This window comes from Xiphophorus hellerii, chromosome 11, assembly GCF_003331165.1.
Source record: "Xiphophorus hellerii strain 12219 chromosome 11, Xiphophorus_hellerii-4.1, whole genome shotgun sequence".
NCBI lineage: Eukaryota > Metazoa > Chordata > Actinopteri > Cyprinodontiformes > Poeciliidae > Xiphophorus > Xiphophorus hellerii.
In genome coordinates, this window is record NC_045682.1 from 18,809,604 (window position 1) to 18,832,136 (window position 22,533).

Here is a 22,533-nt window from a genome sequence, read left to right on the forward strand (position 1 = left end):
TGCGTCTCTGTGAGAATAATTCAGGTTTCTGATAAGCAACTACATTCCTGCAGCTCACATCGTTGTAGGGGTAAAAATGTGGTGCAGCCTCGAGTCTTTTTGTGTTTCTGTTTTTGAATGTAATTGGTGCTGATTGTAAATGTGGTGGCTGCTCGTAGTCTTCAGGCAACATTTTCCTTCCTCTTCTTCCTCCTAAGCATCTGTTGTTTTAATGTCGAAGAAATTGAATTTGTAAGTACTTTCGATGACGGTTTCCTTTCATGCATTATGTTCCGTGAGCCAAACCGTAACAAATTTGTTTGTTGTCAGGGACAGTCCTAACTTTTAATGTGGGACGCCTCGGTTTTTATCCCAGACGAGTCTCTAATTTGTCAGTGCTTGGCTCCGACAATCATAACAAATGAAAGAAAAAAACTCATGGGATTGTTTTACAAAATGACATTCATTTATCAGAAGCCATTAGAAACCAACGAAAAAAATGTTTTCTTCCCAAGGGGGGAGAAGAGGCATAACCTGGAGGAAGAAGTCCCTGACGTATCTGTCCAGTCAGATCCGGTTCCGACCAGCAAAAGCAACTCAAACACAAGCTTCAGGGAAAAAGACATGCAGCCGTACCACCTTATGAATCCAGGCTTTCTTGTTTGTTTGAGATATGACTGATGACACCTTGTACACACTCACCTGTCTCGCTTGTGCTTCTTCCCACTCTTCTTCTTCTTCTCTCTGCGAGTGGGCGAGGAGCTGCCAAACCTGTTGATGAAGAGAAGGTGAGGGAGGCAGGTATGACACCGGAGTCTCAGGCTGCTGATAAATTCTTCTTTCCTCCCTTTCTTCTTGGCTGACATTGTCAAAAAAAAAAAAAAAGGGAGCTATGCGCATATTTGTCCCATTACTCCCCACCTCCACCTCCACGGTTATGGTATCTGATGACTCATTTGCAATATTCACAGAAAAACAATTAGGATTTCATTCCACAAAACCATAGAGAGTAATTGCACCATGAGTAATTATCCTATCAGCAAGCCTGGAAAAGAAAAAGGAAGAGGAAGTGTCTTTAGGAGGGGCTGCTTCCACTCACCGACTCCTTCGACGGCCAGACTTCTTCTTCTTCCTTTTCTTTGGATGGGGGGATGGAGAGCTGGTTGATTTCCTTTTCATTCTGAATGGGCCGGAGAACGGGAGAAAAAAAAAGGAGGCAGAGTCAGGCGGTGCAAAAGCATTTACCAGTGATTGTTATTATAATCGTTTGCAGTTTTCAGTATTAGATTATAGTAATTTGGTGTTGTTTTGGCGCCTTGGCAATGACATAACGAATGTAAATTTTTCTCATTTCCTCAGTCCATTCAGCCCAATTGCAATAACAATGCATTACGTCTCTGCAATGAAAGCAAATTGCTTATAAGAAAATGAACTTGTTATTTTCTGTGTGCAGGCTGATAGCAGCAACATTTGCAGGGTTACTCTGAATGAATGTTTCTGCTGGGTTTTCCATTTTATTTTCTCCAAAGCAATTCTCAGAAATCTTTCGTAGGAACGATTTAATTCCTATTCCCTCTAGCCCACCTGTCATCACTGTGGTAGTCCTGTTCATAGTCTCCGTCTTCGTAGCCGACTGCGTCTGGGTCATCTTCGTACGCGTCGGCCTGATAATGGAAGTGGTTCACCCTGGAAGAACAGCAGTCAAGGATCACGACACAAAGTGAGCTTTCCAAAAACCGTCTTACTCCTTTAAATTGATGCTGATGTTTGCTGTGTATTCACGGCAATTGTGGACACCACAGAAGGGGAAACAATAGAAAAGCTAATTTTACTTATGACTCATGTTTGTCAGCGGAGAGCAGACTGAATGATAAAGGAAGGTGCAGCAACAGGCAAACTGTGATAATCCTCCCAGAAACCAATGCAATATTAGCAGGCGAAGTACACTATATTTATCATAACATATTGCTCACTGTGCTATTTAAAGTCTAGAGAAGTTAACTAGGGGTCAGATAATACCAGAAGCCTCATAGTGTGTATGGTTGCTGCCTCAGTGGATAAAAACACATGAAAAGACCAACATTTTCATGTTTCTAACATTGCAAGTCCATAGGTGCAATAGAAAATGTGTGCAACAATTATTTACTCATAATATGAGAATTTCAATGGAGTCACATGGAATTATGGGTAATCAAATTTTGTTAAAGCTTCAGCTAATTACCAATACCACAATAATGCAAATGAACTTTATCATAATTTATTCAATAGTTTATTTTAAGTTTGATTCCATTCACATCCTTATGTCATTGCCTATATGTGTGATGGAGAATAAAAACTGCACATCAACCTGGTCAAACCTTCCGCTAGGTGAAACATGGTGGAGGCAGCAGAATGCTGGGGGCAAATGTTCTGGGTAAGAAAAGCTGAATGGAGTTAACAACAGGACAGTCCTAGAAGGAAACCTGTTAGTCTGCAAAAGAGGTTTGCCTTGATGTGTTGGACTAATAGTTTAGTCCAACACATCTATAAATTTTTTAAATGGTCTAGCGATTTTCAGATTTTTATGTATAATTTAATAAAACATGTTAAAGTTTTTGTTTATACAAAATGTGAAAAGGGGTAATGGTATGAACGCTTTATGTACGACACTTTATGACTCTACCGCTAAAAATGGTCCCAACAACACACCCGTTATGTAACATATTAATTTAAATTTTATTCCTTTCACTGTGGATGAAGTTTTGTTAGGACATTTCTAATTTCCCCTGACCCCACATCTGAGAACACTGCTTTCCAATTTACAGCTCAGCTTGTGGGATTAATATCTTCCAACTCTTTAGACACACTGCATTGTATTTTCTGACAGATGGCTGCAAACTCCTTCCTGTCCTTCCTGCCTCAATAGCCCCGTTTTCCCTTTAACACCCTGGTGTAATTGACCCAACCTGACCTCACTGTGTCAATGCAGTCGTAAAAAAAGAAAAAAACGAAATAAACACTCACCCATCTCTCTGACACTGTCTTGTCACATTGTAATTAAAAAACCATAATTGACTTTTCTTAATATGGATATGCGTTCAGTTGCTGGATGTGTACAGGTTATCTAGATCAGAGGGATGAGGACACAAACATCACCTTGATGAATTGCCCTGCCGCCCCAACCAGTGGGGGAGAGAATAAAACAAGAGTGGAGTAATGAAGAGAAGAAGCTGAAGCGACACACCAAAACAATTTAATAAAGCAAAGGATAGCAATTCCTAAGTGACAGCCTCAAACGCACATGTGAGCTCTATAAGGCAAACCTCTATATCTGATCTGAATGGAAAGCAAAGAAATCTAGATAATATGTGATGTTGGATATCTGGAGGGGGAAGGCAGAGCGGTTTGTTAGGGAGACATGAGGCAACAGAACCCTTAATTGGCTGAGCATGAATGGGCCCAGCAGGGATGCTGTGAATCAGCTAAAAAAACTACTTATTTTACCACGACAGTCCGGCTTAAATCTCACTAATAGGAAATGAGAACGAAACCTACAGAGTGAGACAGACGGCTGAGAGAAGCAACCAGCTGTAGGAAATATGGATGTTTCACAATTTATATGATTGAGTTTAAATTAATGTAGATTTAAAGCTGGGGTATGTAAGTCTTATGAAAAAACTTTTTTTTTTGACGTACTTGTTAAAACTGTCACAACATAATGACAGTTTAATACGAAATTCTGTGAAAAAAAAAAAAATCATTCTTCTCTACATCCTCCCTGAGCTATTATTGTCGTCTGCAGAAATGCCCCAGTCCCAGCCCGAAACAACCAATCAGAGCTGGAGGAAAGGTTTTAGAGCTGTCAATCGTGCTCGTGTATGCGCTGGTAAAAAACATTAATGGTGGAGAAATTACTTACCATTTCAGAAAAACTGTTCATCACATGCTAACTAGTGTGAGTACTCATGACAATCTCTGTAGGGGTGAACAAGCCGTAGCAGGGCAGAGAGAAAAGGGGAGGTCTGAGCAGTGTGTACACAAGCTTGATTCACAGCACTAAGACCCTCCTTCTGGCTCTGATTGGTTGTTTAAGATCAATCAATTAGTGGGAGAACTGGGAGAATGCAGACAATGTTGATTTTTTTCACAAAATTTATAGCATAGAGAATTTACTGTCATGTTCAAAAAAACCATTTGAGATTAACTGAGTTTTACAGCATGGTGCATTACACTGAGATATAACCATCAGGAGATGGCTACATATTATGACCACATGTCATAATATGTGACAATAATGTGGTCATAAAAGGATTGACATGGGCAGCAACAATAATCAGGTAAGATTTGGAGTTTAAACAATACTCAGCTGGCACTAAGGGATCCAAAGTGTTCAAAAAATATCACCAATACTCCATTTGAGCCATCTATACAAGGCAGGAAGAGTCAATGACTCCATATTTCTAAATTTTGACCTTACCATCTGAATATTACAGCAGAAATAGACTCAATGTTTCCCACTGTGGGTATTTGAGCTACTTTTCCCTTCGATCATCTCAAACAATTCAGTTCTGTGAATAACATTTTTATTCACAGAACTGCTTCTCACTGGACATTTTCTCTTTTTCTCTGCAATCCTGAGAGCAGGCTGTATGTGAAACTCCCAGCAGATCAGCAGTTTCTGAAATACTCAGATCAGCCTGTCTGGCACCTTCAGCCAGGACACGTTCACAGTTGGTTGGTTCTTTCCCATTCTGATGCTCGATTTGAACTCCACCGACTGTAGATGCCTTAATGCCTTCAGTTGCTGCCAAGGAATTTGCTGAATCGCAACTTGAAATTGACCCTCTGTACATGTTATATTGACAGGCAGGTGTCTTTTCCAGCGGAGCGTATATATAGGGGGAAGTGCGTCAACAATGATCGTCCTGTGTGAAACGTATACAGAGTCCAGAGCATGTCAAGTTTTTCCTTTCATTAACTACAGAGTAGAAAGGTAAGGCAGAGTAAAAATCAATAAAACAATGTTCATTTAAACCACCATAATGTTTTTGAGTTGCACATCTCTTTAGTTTTTTTTTTTCTTTCTTTTTTACCAGATCATGACTGATTAGAAATGCTTTACATGGTTTGTTTGCAGAAAAGATTTTACACAAGAGATTTGTTAATGGAGCAGCTCCCCTTTGCCCTAGAGTTGCTTTATAAAAAAAGCAGTAATCGACTTTGGGCTTCACTCTATTGGACCGGTCCTTAACACCATCCTCCATGACCAGCTAATCTGGATTTATAGAAAATTCAGGATTCGTACACTTTTCCCACGGTAAAATCCAAGCAAAAACAATACAAATCGAATAAGAAAGAGAGATTCAATGTACTGCTATATGTTATAGAATGTAAATAAAACCACAAGACGTCTAGTCTTGTGATACAGGGACAAGGGAAGCTAAAATATGACAAATTTTATGTTTTGAAATGTCTCTCACCACTTACACTGCTCTGAGAACAAAACACTAACTGAATAAAAAAAATCTCCCGTTTTCAATAACTTTGTTTAACATACAAAATATAAGCAACACTTCATTTCAGTTGCATAGATTAATAAGTATTCATTATTCAAGTAAATATTCATTAACACAATCCAAGCAAATCATGTAAGGTAAATGATTTTCCTGCTCAGATTAAATGCTTAAACATAATATACAAAGTTAGTTAAAAAAAGAATCTCTAAAAATATTTTTACAAAATTTTCTGGCTTTTAGCAAATAGAAATAATTTTGGCAATTCTAATGGACCTAAAACGAGAAATGTTCAGTGTGATTTAACTTCAGACACTGATAAAAAATAAATGTGTCTCTGACTTTTAACAAGGTGTATAAAAATATCTGGTTCCAACTGTAAATAATGTTCTCCAAATTTAGGTTTTAGTCAAACATTAGACTGTACTTTATGACAAAATATCAAGCACCTTGCAGAAATCAAGCACTTTCCAAACCTTGGAAATTGAAATGCAAGCATTTTTAAGGATTTCAAGCACCTGTATGAATCTTGTAAATTAGGATGCTAAGAGAGTATTTTTTACTGCAGGTAGGATATTAACTTTTTTAAATCTTTGGTAACACTTTATTTGACGGGGTGTGCATAAGACTGACATGACACTGTCATAAACATGACATGAACATGAAGGAGTCTTCATGAATGTCTATGACTGTTGTCATGAAGTGTCATTCGGTAAATATTTACACTTTTAATGTAAAGTTGTTTTAAAACTTGCATTAAAAGTCCATTAAAAGTCCCAATTTGCATGATTTTGTAAATAATGACACTTAAATGCAAAGTTGGCATTTTTAATGGACTTTCGGTGTAACCTTTAGAGCAGCTTTGTATGAAGTGTCATTATTTACCAAATGAGACTTCATAAAGACTCCTTCATGTTCATAACTTATGTTATGTGTCATGTCAGTCTTATGCACACCCCATCAAATAAAGTGCAAGAAAAATCTTTTAACAGAACCTATTTTAAAAAGCTTGAACTACCCGTTCAAGGACATGTCAGATGAAGTATGGACTACAATGTGGTCTGTCTCTCTGTCCAGTCAAGAATGAGCTCTAAAAGGCACTATTTGCAGCCAGATGGATTAACTTCTACAATATGTCATTGTGTCCTTCTACAAACTGAAATAAGCCGTCTGTGTGGCTTCCCGCTTTAGGCCAGGAAGGCAGCACTGAAACACACTGCCAAAAAAAAGCAATTAACAACAATTTAACTATCTAGTGCCCCTGTGTTCAGTCATTAGTGATGAATCAACTAATTCCCCACCCTGTTCTTAATCTCCTAATTGGTGCCAGGCTCCAATATGCGAGAGACATCTGTCTAGCCAGACAGCCGCCCTGTTAGGCAGATGAACGAGTGTCCTCCACGCTCAGTGCTGCAGTGGTGAGGCGAGAGGTTTCATAGTTCAGCCTTTGTCCCTGGGACCTGGCAGTGATGGACTGTGACCGAGGCCCTCCTCAGGGCTGCAGCACAAAGTGGCGCAGCTCATTCATATCCGTGCTCAGACAGCCGCTCGGCCACTGAAGGATCAGTCCTGTTCTCGTTGCTGCCCAGAGTTATAGTGTGTTATTTTGTGGTGGAAGTTGGATTCATTATTCCTCAACATTTGAGCGGCGCTAGATCTTGTTTCTGCTCAGAGAGCGGTGGTTTGAAGCTCATGTGTTTAGCTACATCTGAAGTGCTGCGCTAGGTTAGCTAGCAGGGACTATGCAAAACAGCTGAACTGTAAAGTCACATCCATTACGCCGTGTTTCTGTTCTCTAATAAATCCGGTCTCTCTCTAGTATTTCATCTGACAGTTGGTTGTTCTGCGAAGCCAATGCTGGGTCAGCTTCTACATTAATCCTGCACAGATTGCACAGATTTCATGCGTAACTCGGAGTTACTCAACGGCATTCATTCTCTCATTTCCCATCCAGTCTTCAGAAAAATCAATGCAGACAGTAGTAAGTATGAAGAAGGAGGCTGCACATCTATTCCTACTGCAGGGTTTTTTACTGCAGTAGTAAACTACTTTGTTGGGCCCTCACCTCCTCCCAGTTGCATAAGTCACTGAAAAAAAATTATGGGCTCAACATAACTGCTACTACTGAGCAGAAATACACTCGAAGCAAGAGTATATTCAGTGGTGAGGTTGTCAGGATTTGTTATTTAGTAGGTTTGCGTACAAATATTTGAATGTATAGCATTATTTTTTTCTGCTCAGTAAGAACTAAATTATCTGCCATCTCTGCGAATCTCTCTAAGGGTCATGGTAAAACAAGCTGATGTTGCTTGTCTCTGTTGGCACAAGATCTTGGAATATTAAAATGCTGCAATATCTTTTGTCTAAGTGAAATCTGTCAGCATGTTGCTTCCTTTGGTGAGATCAGTCTAAGCGATGGCTGTGATAAGTCACACCTGTCTTTTGATGCATTTATTTTGAAGCAAAAAATGAAGTGGTTCTCAAATAATAAGACTGGTCATTAGACTGACTGACAAAAAAACGATTTTTAAAAATTATTATTGTTTCTACTTCAAAATCTACTTTTTAAAGTTTAAACTTAAATTTGTTTGACAGTGAACAAACTTTAAACAGTTCTGAGATTTATGAAACATTTATTTTCTGTAGGGAAACATAAAAATGCCTTTTTGGCTTTAGGGTCATCTTAGAGATCAGGATAAAATTATATGAACACTCCTGGACTTAAATATTCTGTGCTGATAAATTCTTTGGAACCCTGTTAGCGATTTGCAAAGTCTTTATGCTGATTTTGTATTGGCTCATCTCATGAGAGTGAGACAGTGAGCCACGCAGTTTCTTAAGAAAATTTTCTTATCATGGATTTTGAGCTTGTTTGCAGATGAGCCATTTCTGGATGTGGCCGCCTACAACCTCAGCTCATCTCAAGTCTAATTGGCAGAATGCCACATACCTTTGTCAGTCTTTGACTTTTGCTTTGGTTGATCCATAAATGTCAATATATTCACCGTTGCGTAACTTTGCATGCAGCATAAGCCGCTCCGTCAGCAGCGCTCCACATCTCAACATCTTCTAGGTAAATGTCAGACACCAAATGAGGTGCAAAGGAGGGAAGAATCATTAGCCATGTCTGAGACACAGGATGCATGAACTTCATTAGCAGTCATAAGGTCACAAACAGTAGGTCGACTCCACTCCACCGCCTCTGGATGTGTGATGGACTGGCTCAGAAGGCCACCATGCCTACGCCCCTGCTGTTCCTATTACTCATGATTCGGACGTGCCTTTTTCTACGGTATGTTCAGAGTACGAACACGCTATGACTGTCTTCGTCTAAAATCCTTTGCTGCAGATAAGACCAGCTCCCTCTCAGCCTTCTGTGCAAAGCTTGAGTTGTAAAACATGAAAATTAAATGAGCTTTACCATTTTTAATAAGAAGTGTTCAAATATCCAATCAGATACTTATACCAGAACCTTGCTAATTGATGTAAAACGTGCCTGGTGGCTCAGTAACTTATTAGCAATACAAGAGTTTTAAATCAGTCGATATTGATTATTAGACAGGTTAATTGTTTTGATTATCTGAAGTACTACGAAACTGGTAGTGGGATCTTTCCTGTTTTATCAACAGTATTCACTCCTCAGAATTGTTTTTTTTAAGCAGTTATGAGGCACGGTGGAGAAACCTGAAACTGCTGCTGCGCAATTTTCTCAACTTGCTGTTGCTCTTTTTAACCAAAGAGTGAGTGAGTGTTTTTAGCTCATCATGAGAAGTTGAGCAGCTAAAGCCTTTCCTCTGCCTGCATCTCCCAGAATACTGTGGGGTTCAGTGAAATTATTCAGCTGATATTTTCTACTAGAATAAAATAATCAGTTCAATTTAAATAAAAAATGATGTAATACAATTCTTTCACACTGAATAAAAATGACTCAAATGTATCATTAAAAGACCAAATTAAATATGACATTCATATCCACAATTAGCATACAAAAACGTCTGTGTCTAACTATAAAGATGGTAAAAGAATACTGAACTAAGATTTATATGTGCTGACATTCCCTCTGATTAAATAACACGTCTAAATTTGCTGATTTGATTTTTTTTAAACAATTTCTGCGCTTATTCTTTTGTAATGTCCAACATTTTTCTACGTTTCCACAATGAAAATGTGCAACTAATAAACAGAAAAAATAAAAAGACATTTTCAGAATAAGCTAGATGTAATGTAACTTACACGGGTTGTGTGTGAGAGCCCTCTCTGGTGATAACACCCTCCTTGTCCATCAGCATTTGTCTGAATGTGCTCACTTTTTGTCGGATCTCCTCCTCAGTGTACCTGTAGGTATGAAAAACAGAAGTTACAAAAAAAAAAACATATTTATCTATTATTTACAGTTTTGAATGGTGAGCTCATAAGCAACGACTTTTACTAACAGTAATGATTGCAGCTCAAGCATCGGGAAATATCGTCCAACATATTTGCCAGATGCTTCCGTGGTAGTCGTCACATCTCCTGCTTCTACAGAGAGCCACAAAGATTTCTGTTTTGATGGACCAATAACTGAGTTCTGCTAAATAATGTTGATGAGTCACTGCTGTCCCCTTCTGTCCCTGGCCTGCACAGCGTGTCATGTTTTATTATGAAGGGAGTTCTCCACAATCCACACAGAATAATGAAAACCACTGCAGATGTACACAAGAAGATTTCTATCTATTATCTCAAAAATTTAAGGCAAGTTGTGGGTGCCACAGAATTCAAAAATGCTTATTTATCTTGCAGTTCCATTGAGTAAAAAGAATAACAAGTAAATAGTTGTTGGTAAATACAATCCATCTATGCAACCTTGAGCTACATTTTTATTTTCTAAGATTGCTGTGTTACCACAGCAACCTGTTCAGTACAGAGCTTCTAAGATTAAATCATCAACAGAACCATAACTCAGCTTAATGCGTTGCATTTTGGACATTTTAGGTTATTATTCTTGTCACTAAAAATTTCTATATGACCAAGCATCAGTGTGTGTTAAACACTTATTTGCCCAAAAGCACATTCAAACTTTTGGGCAAATAAAGCTTTATATCCTTTTATTTTGGGCATATAAGATAAAATTGGCTATCGGTAAGCATATCAAAAGCCAATTTCAATATGGCTATTGATATTTCTAAAGTTTTCAATAGCCATGTACATTCACTGAGAACAGACTCTTCAAGCTTTTTTTGTTTTTAGAAAAGCTTGAAAGAAGCACATTAATCCTATGTCTTAAGTACACATGATATTATGCACCAAGATTATACATTGAACTTCTTTTTTTTAGGGGTTCATGTAATGGGAAAAGTATAAATCAACTTGGTCATCCTGGGAGCTGTGAAGTTTGAAGTAGGCTCATGAATAATTCCGATGTAAGCTGTGTGAGCTGAACTTTGAAGTCATCCTGAAAGAGTTGCACATCATTGCCTTTAGCAGGTATTGGATTTGTGTTTGTCCTGTTCTCCGGTTGAAGCAGACAGGAAGCCCTCCTGATTCTGGTTCCTTTAGATGCCTGTTGTGTTGGATGGCAGTTCGCCTCTGAACAGTTCATTGTGCAGGACCAGAACATGCCGCTGCAATCAAGCAGAGATCCAAGGAAACCTTTTTTTTCCACCCAATTAAAAATTTTAAAGATAATCTGCATGATGTCCAGATATAAATGTCAAAAGTACTCATACCCCCAGGACTTCTTCATATTGTGTTACTTAACAACTCACTTGTAACTTTAATTTTGGAAATAGACCAACATAATGTAGCATTTAATTGAGATGTAGAAGGAAATGGATAGATTTTGTTATGCCAAATTATTTTGAAAACGTGTGACATCTTTTTTATTCAGTTCACCTCCATCCTTGAATTTTTACTTTTGTTGTAATTACACCCACAAGGTTTTGGAGCTCTTCTAGCTTTGCACATTAAGAGACTGAACTCTTGTCTCTTTAATATTTCCTTTTCTTAATAGCTCGATTTTCAAGTCTTGCCAAAGATTGTAAATGGTTTTAGGTCTCACTGCAAAAACAAAAAATCCTACAGTGTATTTGTGGTCTAGTTTCTAGTGCAGGTACACTTACTAACTTACAAGAAACCTTTCAACAATATATAGGAGCTTGTTTTAAGAAAATAATTCCTTATTTTTGATTTTAAAAAGTACTAGTTCTACAGGCAGATTATTTTACTTACAACGTGTAATTTTTCCAATGGTATAAATGAAATAATCTGTATGTTTACCGAATATGTTTTCATCAATTTCAAGTAATTATTGACTTAAAACAAGTTTCTACTTCTTGCTGAAAAGTTACTTATTGGTTAGTTTTGCCTTATTTGAAGTAGTACTCGATATTTGTACTAGATACTGGACCAAAAATACTTGATACAATTCTGAGTTTCTGCAGTGCTGGATTTTGACTGGGCCGTTTTAACACATGAAGAATCCCTCAAATGTCAAATCTGTGACACCTTTCAGCCTCCATCCATCTTCATATCAACTAATCAAACTCCCTGTCACTGAGTCATGGCCAGTGTCAGTTCTTAACCAGACATAGCGTTTTACATACATTTCATAATTATGCCGTACTACATAATCCTAACAAAACTCATTGGAGACTGGGGTTTTAACTTGTAGCTAATATTTTTGCACAGGAAAGACGTGCAAAAGTGCGATAAGTATAGTACATTGGAAAGGATTTCACAGATATCCTTTGTGAAATCTGAGATATATGGACTCACCATATATCTGTGAGTCCTATTAGCTGACTTGGAAATTAACCAGCATCTCGTATCTGCATAGAAACAGCATTAGTCTGAGGGGTGGCTGTTTTTCCCAGGATGCAGCAGTGGATAGCTGGTAGCTAGTGGCACAATGGCAATGTGGAGAGTGAGATTAAGAGAAGGGTGATGGCCATCAGAAATAGCTGAGAGATATTTCAGCCGAGGGGAAGCCGGACGGTGTGATGGCGCCGTCCGGTCCAGCTGTGTAACAATCTCTCAGCTCAGCAGCTGTCGGCTCAGCACAACAGAGAGCCCAGACCAACACTTTATATTCATGGCTTTCTGTTCACAGTGCAGGAGCCATCACCATACATTAGCTGAAGCTCTGCAGCAGTCGCCCTGCTCCGTCAGATCGAAGAAGGGTACACAATGCTGAATATTTAACCCATTGGTTCTGGCCAAACACTTAACATGCCTGTGAGATTTCTGCCTTTACGTTGTGAGACTTGTTGGCAACAGCCCATCAGAAGCGAAGATAGGGTTTGTGGAGTTTGTTGACATGTAGTCAACAGAATCCGTTTCCTCTTATTCTCCTCTCTCCTGCTCAAGTGCTTCATTCTAAACAATGACGTTCAGCAAACGTGGGTTGTGTGCGACAAACAGTTTATGCGTTTATGCTAGCAAAACCTACCGGATTTAAATGGAGGCCCCAACAGCTGAAACCATTTAAATACATTCGCTGTATAAAAAGAGAAATACAAATTTCTCTCTGACTGTTGGACAATTAATTAATTAGACTCAACCTTTCCTGTTCTAACTCTTGGGTAGTAACTAGTTACGTTTATTTGAGTAACTTTTTGGGGAAAAAAAGAGTATTTTTACTATGCTGTACCTTGTAAATTTCTGGATAGTCTACCCACTATGACCAACTTCACTGGATGGAGAACAAGCTTGTTATAACCAAAGATTCACCAGACAGAGACACACATCTGTAGTTTTTAAGTTTAATATATTTTATATTGAAAGAAATTGAGTTGAAAAAAATATTTTGTAGTTATTTTTCTGAATTATTATTTTTTTTTAAAAAACACCTACTGTACATCTCCACATAACTTCAAATGTTGCTTCAACTGATGATGTAATTTTGAAATATTAAATGATTGATGTTTTGATCAGTTACTCAGTACTTAAGCAGTGTTTTTACCAAACACTTTTAATTTAGTTTTTACTTTTCCTTGAGCAAAATATGTTGAAGCAGTGTTTCTCTTACTTGAGTACAATTTATGGGTACTCTACCAACCTGGGAAGAGGTACCCAATTCTTTTGTATTTGCTAAGTACTTGAATAATGAAAGAATTTATTTCTGAAAAGTGGAAACTTTCTCTTACATCACTATGGTTTGAAACAATTTATGAAAGCTGAAAAGGTGATTTCATGGATTTAAGGCTTCTGATAGGTTAATTTGAGGCACATCACGCTTTGTTGTGAAACATCATTCAGAAATCAGTCAAAATACCCTGTTCATATTCTGGTTCATCCTTAAATATGAACATGACTATCATGAAAATGACCTGTCATCATACTGTTCAGGAAGGAAATGGGTTTAGTGTCTCAGACACAAACATGCTTTGATGCAGAATGTTTGTGGTTGCAGCATCCTGGAAGTTGAAGTTTGGGAGCAAGTAGTTCTCCCATGCAGAGCATACATTAACATTGATCACAAAGTGGCTCAAGGTCAACAAAGTCAATGTTTTGGACTGGGTGCCCATCCTAACGGCCTGATCTAATGCCGTATGATCAAGAAGGCCTACAAACCTGACTCAGATTCACCGTTTCTGTCTGAACTGATGTGAGAAGCTTGTGGAACGATACCTACTGTAAAGTGTTCGACCCATATCATATAGTTTAAATGGAGAAAAATAGATTATATGTCTGTCTATACGGCATTTTCAAACATCTACTTTCCCCTGTATAGGCCAGCAGGATCTTGAGCCAAGTATCTTGGGAGCATTTCAAATAAAGTTAGACAGAAATACACACTGAGCTCTAAATTAACTTGAGTAAATGGCCACATATGGATGTTTGTCAGATGCTATTAGGATTTGCTCCCTGAATCAACACATCTCTCCAGTGAATGTTTAATTACCACTTCTTTTAGCAATAAAGGTATCCACTTCCCCCCAAATGTGCCATCTGTTCTCCTCTGAAAATGAGTAATCGTTCCCAACAAAATCACATACTGTAAATCAGTAAAATATCTAACTGCTCGTGTCTCCTGTGTATTTTTAAAATTGTGTAAGTACCTCAAAGGAATTTAGTAATTTTACAGAGGCCAAATAAACGATTCAAGTCTACAGGAATTTGGAAGGACGTTGATCTGAGAGAGGTCTTCTGTGCCTCTGTAGCCATGAAGAATTACCACGATTAAAGAACTTGATTAGTGTAATTAGACATCCTAGAGCGCCCACAGATTTCCCCCATTAACTCCCAATCCAGAAAAATGAATAGTTGAGGCCTCCAGACCGTTCTTATGATAATAGGCATCGATTCAAGGAGTGTGGGGCAAGCTTGCGCTCATTCAAATTGCCAGTGCCTGTCTGCGATTGAAATCTGATAAGCTATTCTCTGCAAGCTGTCCCCAGACATAGCTGTGCACCTATGAGATTCTGAAAGCATCAGCTGTAGTTAGCAAGGCTGAAAAGCTCTGGGAACTCGGGAAGCCAAATCCAACCACCCCCGTACTTCTATTTCATGGATAGAATTAAAACGACCTGCCGAGCGCTACAGTAAAACGGTTTAACTCTCAAGTGGAGAGGATTTTCAATTGATGCTCTTCACACTCATAGATTTTCTAGTAAGATAACAAACCCTGGGCAGACCTGACAGAGAAGGTAGCAAAGAAGGAGCTTTCCCTATAGAAAGCTGCGTCTTCACCTTGCCAACAGTGCAAGCTGATCAATTGCTTGGGCTACACTGTCTACACATTCCGACTGTTCATCTTTCCTAAGACCTCCTTTAACAAAAGAACTGACAACCGTTTTGTCTAGCATTGCCCTTTTTTTACTGTCCAGGGCACTTTTGTGATGACAAAATGGTTCTTTCTTTTTGAGAAGAACTCCAGTAAAACCTTCAGTCTTTGAGAAAACTAGCTCCTCAGTTTCTGACGCAGGCTTTAGTATGGAAGAAAACCTCCATTAGGGCAGAGACAGCTATTTGCTCTGGCATCAAAGACTCTGAAAGCAGCCTTCTTAATGAGATCTGGGCTTCTCACTTGTCAGTTGTTGCAGTTCAAAAGCATCTTCTCACATGTCTCTAAGCAATATTCAGTTATGCTGTTACATGTCTGCCTGTATGGATAGACTATCTCTTTTTATACTGTTGTGTATCATAATGTACCTGATCCATGTACCTGCAAAATAATACAGCTATGAGGTGTCTTGTTTAGGGAATACACCAATAGTCCATAACTCTGTTCAATCCATCAGTTAAAAATGCAAATAGTAAGGCACTACTGCAAACCTGATAAGACCCTGTTAAGTCCCTTAACCCACGGTGGCACATGGTGTTGGTGGCATGATGTAGTGGCTGTGTTTTTTAGTAGGGACAAGGAAGCTGGTCAGAGTTACTACAGAGGACTTAACATTTGATTTCACCTTCCAGGGGGACAATACAGCCTGCAGTTTAGTTGGAGCACAGAAGAGAGCTCATCTAAGAGCTGGGGAAACGGTTAGCACACTGCAGGAGTTCAAACCATGAACATTCATTAAGTCTCAATCAGCAGATAAAAACACCCTTTAAATAATCTGGTCCTGCACATGAGGGGGAACTGCAGAGTTAGTGGGCCATGTCTTCAACACAAAACGCCACGCTTTGTTTACCACCTTGTAGTCAGCATGTTGTCGTGTCCGGGGGACGAACACGACAGCATGTCCCTAGGTTATGTTTTTCCTTGCACAGATCGTATCGTGCTCCTCCAACCAGACGACTTTTATAAATGGCCTAATGTATGCAACCTTCAGTCATATTTAATCTGCATTAATGGCAGTATTGCCAGCAGCCGTGAAGCACTCAGTGCACAATGAATGAGGGATGCTGCCAGGCTTTAGATAGCTAAATGAACAGACTCCTTTAATCGCAGAGCCAGTTTAATTGGCTCCCATGGTGAGGCCATCACTCATGACAGACCATTTATCCTGGTCGTTTCACAAGAGAGAAGCAGATTGGTGGTCCGCGAGGGAGGGGCTGTAAAGGGAAGAGGAGTGTCTTAAAGAATGTGGCAGGCGTCCAATTTGTCCCCAAACCCAGATCTTCACCAGGACATCCATCAAAAGAAATACCACGGGTGAGAAGGAGGCTGAATCCTCTGTCTCAACCCCTGAAAACACAACACAGCCTCCATTTTTATTATGCCTAATGTCTGGCACCGTTCTCCTTCTCTATCCTCATATTTCATCCTTCTCTCTATCCCTTAATCCTGTGCACACACACTTTTATTTAAAGAGGCACATTAAAAACTGGAGAGGCAGGGGTATCCTTGCCGAGCCAAGCTGGCAAATGAGCGTCCCCCTTTTCACTACAGCCTAACAAGACGAGCCGAGTCCATCCAGAGCTCGAACACTCTGCTAAGTAGTTGGAGTCCTTTCTGTGTGAGGCTGAGGAGCTGGTCAGCCAGGGTGTCTGGTCGGCTTGTATTCTGTCATCATTAGCCAAGCTGCTCTCTGCCACTGCAATGTTTCACCAGACAGCATGGCTCTTTTACATCACTCTGAACCCAGGAGCCGGAAAGGAGTGGACCTTGACAGATGGGGAAAGTGCAAGTCCCCCTCTCAGGCATTGCCCCCCTTCTCAGGCAGCCTTAATGAGGCCCCATTGCCTGACGAGAGCATTCATGCTCAAGGAGGAGGAGGACAAGTGAAATCAAAGGACAAAAACTAAATCGAATCCACCACCACCCTTCTGTCGCTTCCCATATCTGTGCGTACCCTGTAAAAATGACTAATTAGCTTGACATTTATTCAATTATTAATTAATTCTCTTTTAATATATAGTAGGATTAGGCAATATTCTATACTTGACAAATGTGATGGAAGGAAAATGTCCCAAGGTATCTGTGGGAAAGCAACCCGTTTCTACTAAGACAGGATCACAGGGCTCGTCATTTATTATGGACTCTGTCAGCATGTAGTTCAACTCCGAGCTGTGGTTATTTAAGCGGCACGGTGTGTGTGTGTGTGCGGGGGTGGGCGTGTGTGTGTTTCTGTGAATAAATCCATCAGGGTGAAGTGCTGAAATGGTGGATTACGGCTGACTGCAGTCTCAAACATTTCCATAGTTCTTTCTTAGTTTGAGTTGGATGCCGAGATAATAACACAGCCCCGGTCGGCCATCGCTCCTCACCGACTGTCTCCAATGGCAACATCGCCGATTAACATTTGAAAATGTAGATGGTAATGTGATTCTCAAGAGTTGACAGTACAGCATCATCCTATACTATATTAAAAAGGTCAAAAGCAGAGCAAAAAAGGCATGTTTTTTTTTTTTTTTTAACCATAAGGCATTCCAGCACGTTTTTCTCTTTCTAGGACCATGTTGGAGGTTAAATTGTCATGAACACTGAGCATTGCAAGATTCCCTGATGTTTAGTGCCTATAAAACATATTCACCCTCTTAGATGTTTTACCCCTTCATACTTTTTACAAATCATTCAAGATCAACAAAATGGTTTGGGTCATTGTCTTGCTGGAAAATAAATGTTCTCTGAAGCAGAAGTTTTCCTGCAGACGGAAATAAATCGTCTTACCGGATTTCCTTATATTTTGTTGCGTTCATTTTACCTCCGCCTCCAGATTGTGAGAGCAGACTGATGCAGGCAGATTTATACATGGGTCATGTTCTTTCATTTCTTGATGATGAATTTAACTGAACTCCAGTGATGTTTGGTACCTTAGAGATTTTTTTGTATCCATCCCCTGACTTGTACTTTTCAACAACATTTTCTCAGATTTCTTTGGAATGTCTTTTTTTTCAGACCTTCCAGACTCAGTCGTCTTTGTACTAGAATCACTTAAGATACACTCACTGCACTCAGGTGATTTCCATTCCACTCATTGAGAGACTGCTTGCACTAATTGGCTGGACCTCTGTTGAGTTAGGCCAGTGATGTTAAAGGGGGTGAATATTAATGCAACCGCAGAGATCCACAGCTCATCTGGGAAATTAGGCAACAGAACCTTAATTAGCTGCTTCCTCCACAAATCTTTGGCCTTTGTGGAAGAAGCCACCTTTTAAATGTACTGTAGCTAAAAAGCTGGAATAACTATCAAAGTCCAGATTTAAGTCCAAATGAAAATCTCTATCAAGATATGATGTGGTAACTCAATATGCATCACATGTATTTCTAATACAAGATGTTAAAGTTTGAAGCTGGTATGTGACATTATGTGACTTTCTGAAGAAGGAGAAGAGAAGGCGGGGTTATCAGGACATATTCTGTGACTGCTGCTGATTATAAACACTGCCAGCTACGTTAACCGTGGCCCTCTGGCCAGACAGGAAGCAGCACTATCTCTGGCAGCATAGGTCCCAGAAGCATCTCAACAAATTCCCAATGCCAGTAAAATAACCGTTATGCTTAGGTTTCAGGCAGACTCCCACAAGAAATAGTAGTTTCATTGCCAGCCATGTGTGGAATGTGTAAAAAGATTTAAAAAAAGAGAAGGAAAAAAAAAACTTGTGATAACATTTTCATAGCAGGCACCTATAAATAAACACATGATAAAAAGAAATAGATGCAATGCACCATTTCCTTACAAACACACTGTCCCTTGTGTTTACTTCACTCTACTGCAGTAATTTGCTTATTTTTATTTTTTTTTAACTTTCCTTCCTCTGTGAAGATGAAAATGAGTTTTGGCAGGTAACAGGTTCTGGATTTAATATTTTTGCTGCTCCTCGCGAATTCAGCAGCTGTAAAGAAATAGACCTGTCAGTGTCACGTTCTCTGCTACGGCTTTCATTGCCTTGCACTCTTGTAATAACAGAGATGCGGAGGAAAGAGAAAACAACTAATTCTCTGAAAACACAAATGTCACTTAGAATCCAAACCTCCCTGCAAAACACACCGACACAGCAGGGAACAATATGCAACATGAACAGAGCGGCAGAGGTGCTGAAGAAACAGTTTATTCTTCATAAGAAAATAAGAGTCCAGTTCAGTTCCTGCATACGTGACCTTTATCGATCCACCCTTCATACCATTTTCCCTGCTGTTTTGCTTTAACTAAGGTGTCTAAAACCTTTTAGACTTTAATCCACTCTGCTGTTGGAGCATTTCACAAATTACTTTGTTGCTTTAGTAAGTCGTGTGGGGAAATAGAAATAAAACATAATGCTAAGACTTAAATTATAAACAGATATTAAGTCCAGCTAAGCTCATGTTGGTAGTTTAGCAGGTGGTTAGCCTGAACTGAATAAGGGCAAACTGGGCACACACCCAGGGGACCCATCGTCTTGATTAAATCCAGGACAGCGCTAACAACTGCATAGCGGTGCAGCCCCAAGTTCTTTGCCAAGAATATTTACCTAATTTAAATCTAAAAAAAAAAGATCTCCCTACTGTTTTTGAATAAATAAATCTCAAAATGGATTCTTTCCTTTTTTGTAACTGAAATAACAGGAACAAATCGATCATAATTCCATGTCATAAATAACTGATGACTAGCAGATAAAAGCAAATTATTTTTACTGATTCAAAATCTGCTTTTCTAGCCAGTTTCCCTGTATTGATAAAATAAAAAAAGTCTGCAGAAAAGTTCAATCAAATGAATCACAAATGTACTAAATCCTTCCTGGAGCTCCTTTAAAAACAGTTGTGACTAAGAACCTTTGTGCTGGAGGAGGGAGAGCATTAAGGCACCAGAGAGATCCTGAAGGTTTCAGCTCACATCATCAGCTAAAAGACTTAAATGAGGAGATTTGCAGAACTGGAGAACTGCTACAACAATATTCCTGCTTGGTGTATTTTTCCCATGGCATGTGCATCTCTGGAGAGTGATAGACTCAGTCGCGCATGAGCGAAACATTTTTTAGAGACTACTGAATGATGCTGTTTTTTATCTCTCGCACTCTCAGATCCTCTTTTTCTTTCTCTCTCAAAAATATGATAAATAAGAGCAGAACTCTGAACATAAATTTATTTATTTTACCTTGGCTGAACTGGATTTAGGACTCATTTTTGTTCAGGACAAACTAACATGACACTGATAGTGTCATGTGTCAAACTTCTAAACGTTTCATTTGATTCTTCAGTGGTTACATTGCTCATATTAATGGGAGCCGTATTGTCTGTCTGTTCATGGTTTTCACTGGAGCACACTGTAATTGTGAAAATAAATTTCAAAAGTTTCTTAGAAATAAAAAAGTCTGTGTAGCTTGTAATGTAGTGTTTTTTATTTGTTTAAAAGTGCAGGTTATTTGGTCATTGATAAACATAACAGGAATTATCTTCTGGTACATTTGGCCCATAATGGCTTCATTTGTCATTTACATACTTAAAAAAATACAGTCATAGTTAAAAATGCTCCATTATACATTGCATAAAGCAGCAGTCTCCTGTTTTCAACCCAATTTATGAACACCATTTGCAACATGGTTTATGAGCATTGCCATGCATTTATAGATCATTGCCTGATGTTCATAAATCCTGCGCAAAACAATTATGTAAATTTGCATTGCAGCTACGATCATAAAAACTATTTAGTTACGGGAAATCACTAAGAACCTGAAGGTTGCTGGTTGGCAATCTAAACTAAATCCTACAATACTGTCTTTGGATGGCAATTTTTAACACAAATAAATTCAAGAGTGTATTTCAAATGAGAGAATTATGTCACTACAATTGCTTCGCCTTATTTTTAGGGGTTTTTTGCAAACCTCCTACAGCACCAGTTCTGCATAACATTGACATAAATCTTCACTGTTAACAGTGTTGGCAACTTTTAAAGGTCGTTTGGGACTCATCTACTCACCCCTGCTCCTCCATCATTTCTTGGAGCTCCATACATTTCAGCTCCACCCTCCGCTTCCGCTCGTGGTCCAAAATCTCTCTGTGTGGCTTCTTCACCAGGACAGGCTCCAGTTTAAGCTCCTCGTCCTCCTCTGTTCCCGCCTGGCCCTCCTCGGTTTTGGCCTGCAGCACCGCCGTGGCTGCTGGCCCTCCTGAACCTGCGACTGTTCCAGGTTCAGTGCCAGGGACCACAGGTTGGGCCACTGCGTTTACACCATCCTTAGGTGACGGCATCCTTGTCGCGTCGTACATGACTGCTTAAATCTGTGGAGACAATGAGAAAAGCGAAGACATAAGTCCAGTGGAGTTTAGAAGTCACATGTTGTGCTGATGATCTGATGTTTATGAGAAATATCAGTTTGACTAAACAACCTATTAAGCAAAATTTTATACATTTACAGTTTGTCCACACAACAAAGTCTCCAGGGAAGCAGCAACCTACAAATGTTTGGAGACTGTACGGGTGAAGAGGTTGGGATTTGATTCAAATGTCTTTGGACAGGCTGCAGAGCTTCTGCTTGAACTGAGCAGTGTACTCTGCAAACTTTGCACATGTCAGTTTCGAAGTGATACCAAGAAATGCATGTCCAGAAAGAATGGGGGCATCAACTCGTGCTGCATGAGTCAACAACCCTGGAGCGCAGGAAGACAGGTCAGGAAGGAAAGATCTGCTGGAGCATAATGAAACATGGTGCAAGACAAATGGCAGCAGGAAAAGGGGGAAAGAAGTATGGGAGTGGAGGATGAAGAGCAGTTCACCAACATTGAACCTGTAAGAAATAAACAAGTGACAGATGACTGTGTGACAGAATGAATGACTTTTTTTGAATATGATTTATTTTTTTTCACCAATCCTTTGCTGGCTCGTTTGCTCACATAGTGATGAAGCTGTCACTTCCATGTATAGAATAGTGTCTGGTGCCAGTGCAGTGTGGCTCCTGCTCTGATCAAGATGGATTGTTCTTTTAAGGTCGGTGCAGGTACAGGTAGAGAGGTGGAGGTTTTCTGCATTGGAGTTTCAGATGACACCCAGCGCTGCTATTCCTCTTCTTCTTCTACAACTGATAGCTTCATTTTTCACAAAGGAGATATAAAAACAACCAGGAGATGTACTTCATCACTGCCAAACATGGAGGAGTCAAGAGAGGATGATGGCCAGAGCTTCAGAATGACAGTCTTTTCATCTATTTTGAGCGTGAGCGGCTTGTGATGTAGGATCAGCCGGTTATGTGCTTTCGAGCTGCTCATGGTGGTCTTTGACTG

The 22,533-nt window shown here is 39.4% G+C and overlaps 1 protein-coding gene across 4 annotated transcripts in view; it reads right to left on the reverse strand.

Annotated features, from left to right (window-relative positions):
• Positions 1-22,533, reverse strand: part of srrm3 (serine/arginine repetitive matrix 3) — an 84,013-nt gene that overhangs the window by 22,364 nt on the left and 39,116 nt on the right. For 3 of the 4 annotated variants that reach the window (XM_032576016.1, XM_032576014.1, XM_032576017.1), the window contains exons 2-6: positions 21,233-21,534; positions 9,705-9,806; positions 1,564-1,665; positions 1,079-1,159; positions 682-750 (exon numbers count right to left, since the gene is read on the reverse strand). In XM_032576016.1, coding sequence (XP_032431907.1) covers positions 682-750; positions 1,079-1,159; positions 1,564-1,665; positions 9,705-9,806; positions 21,233-21,522 — 644 coding nt within the window. In that variant the 5' untranslated portion in view covers positions 21,523-21,534. Of the gene's footprint in view, positions 1-681; positions 751-1,078; positions 1,160-1,563; positions 1,666-9,704; positions 9,807-21,232; positions 21,535-22,533 lie in introns of those variants that run through there. The other variant, XM_032576015.1, reaches the window with a different exon arrangement.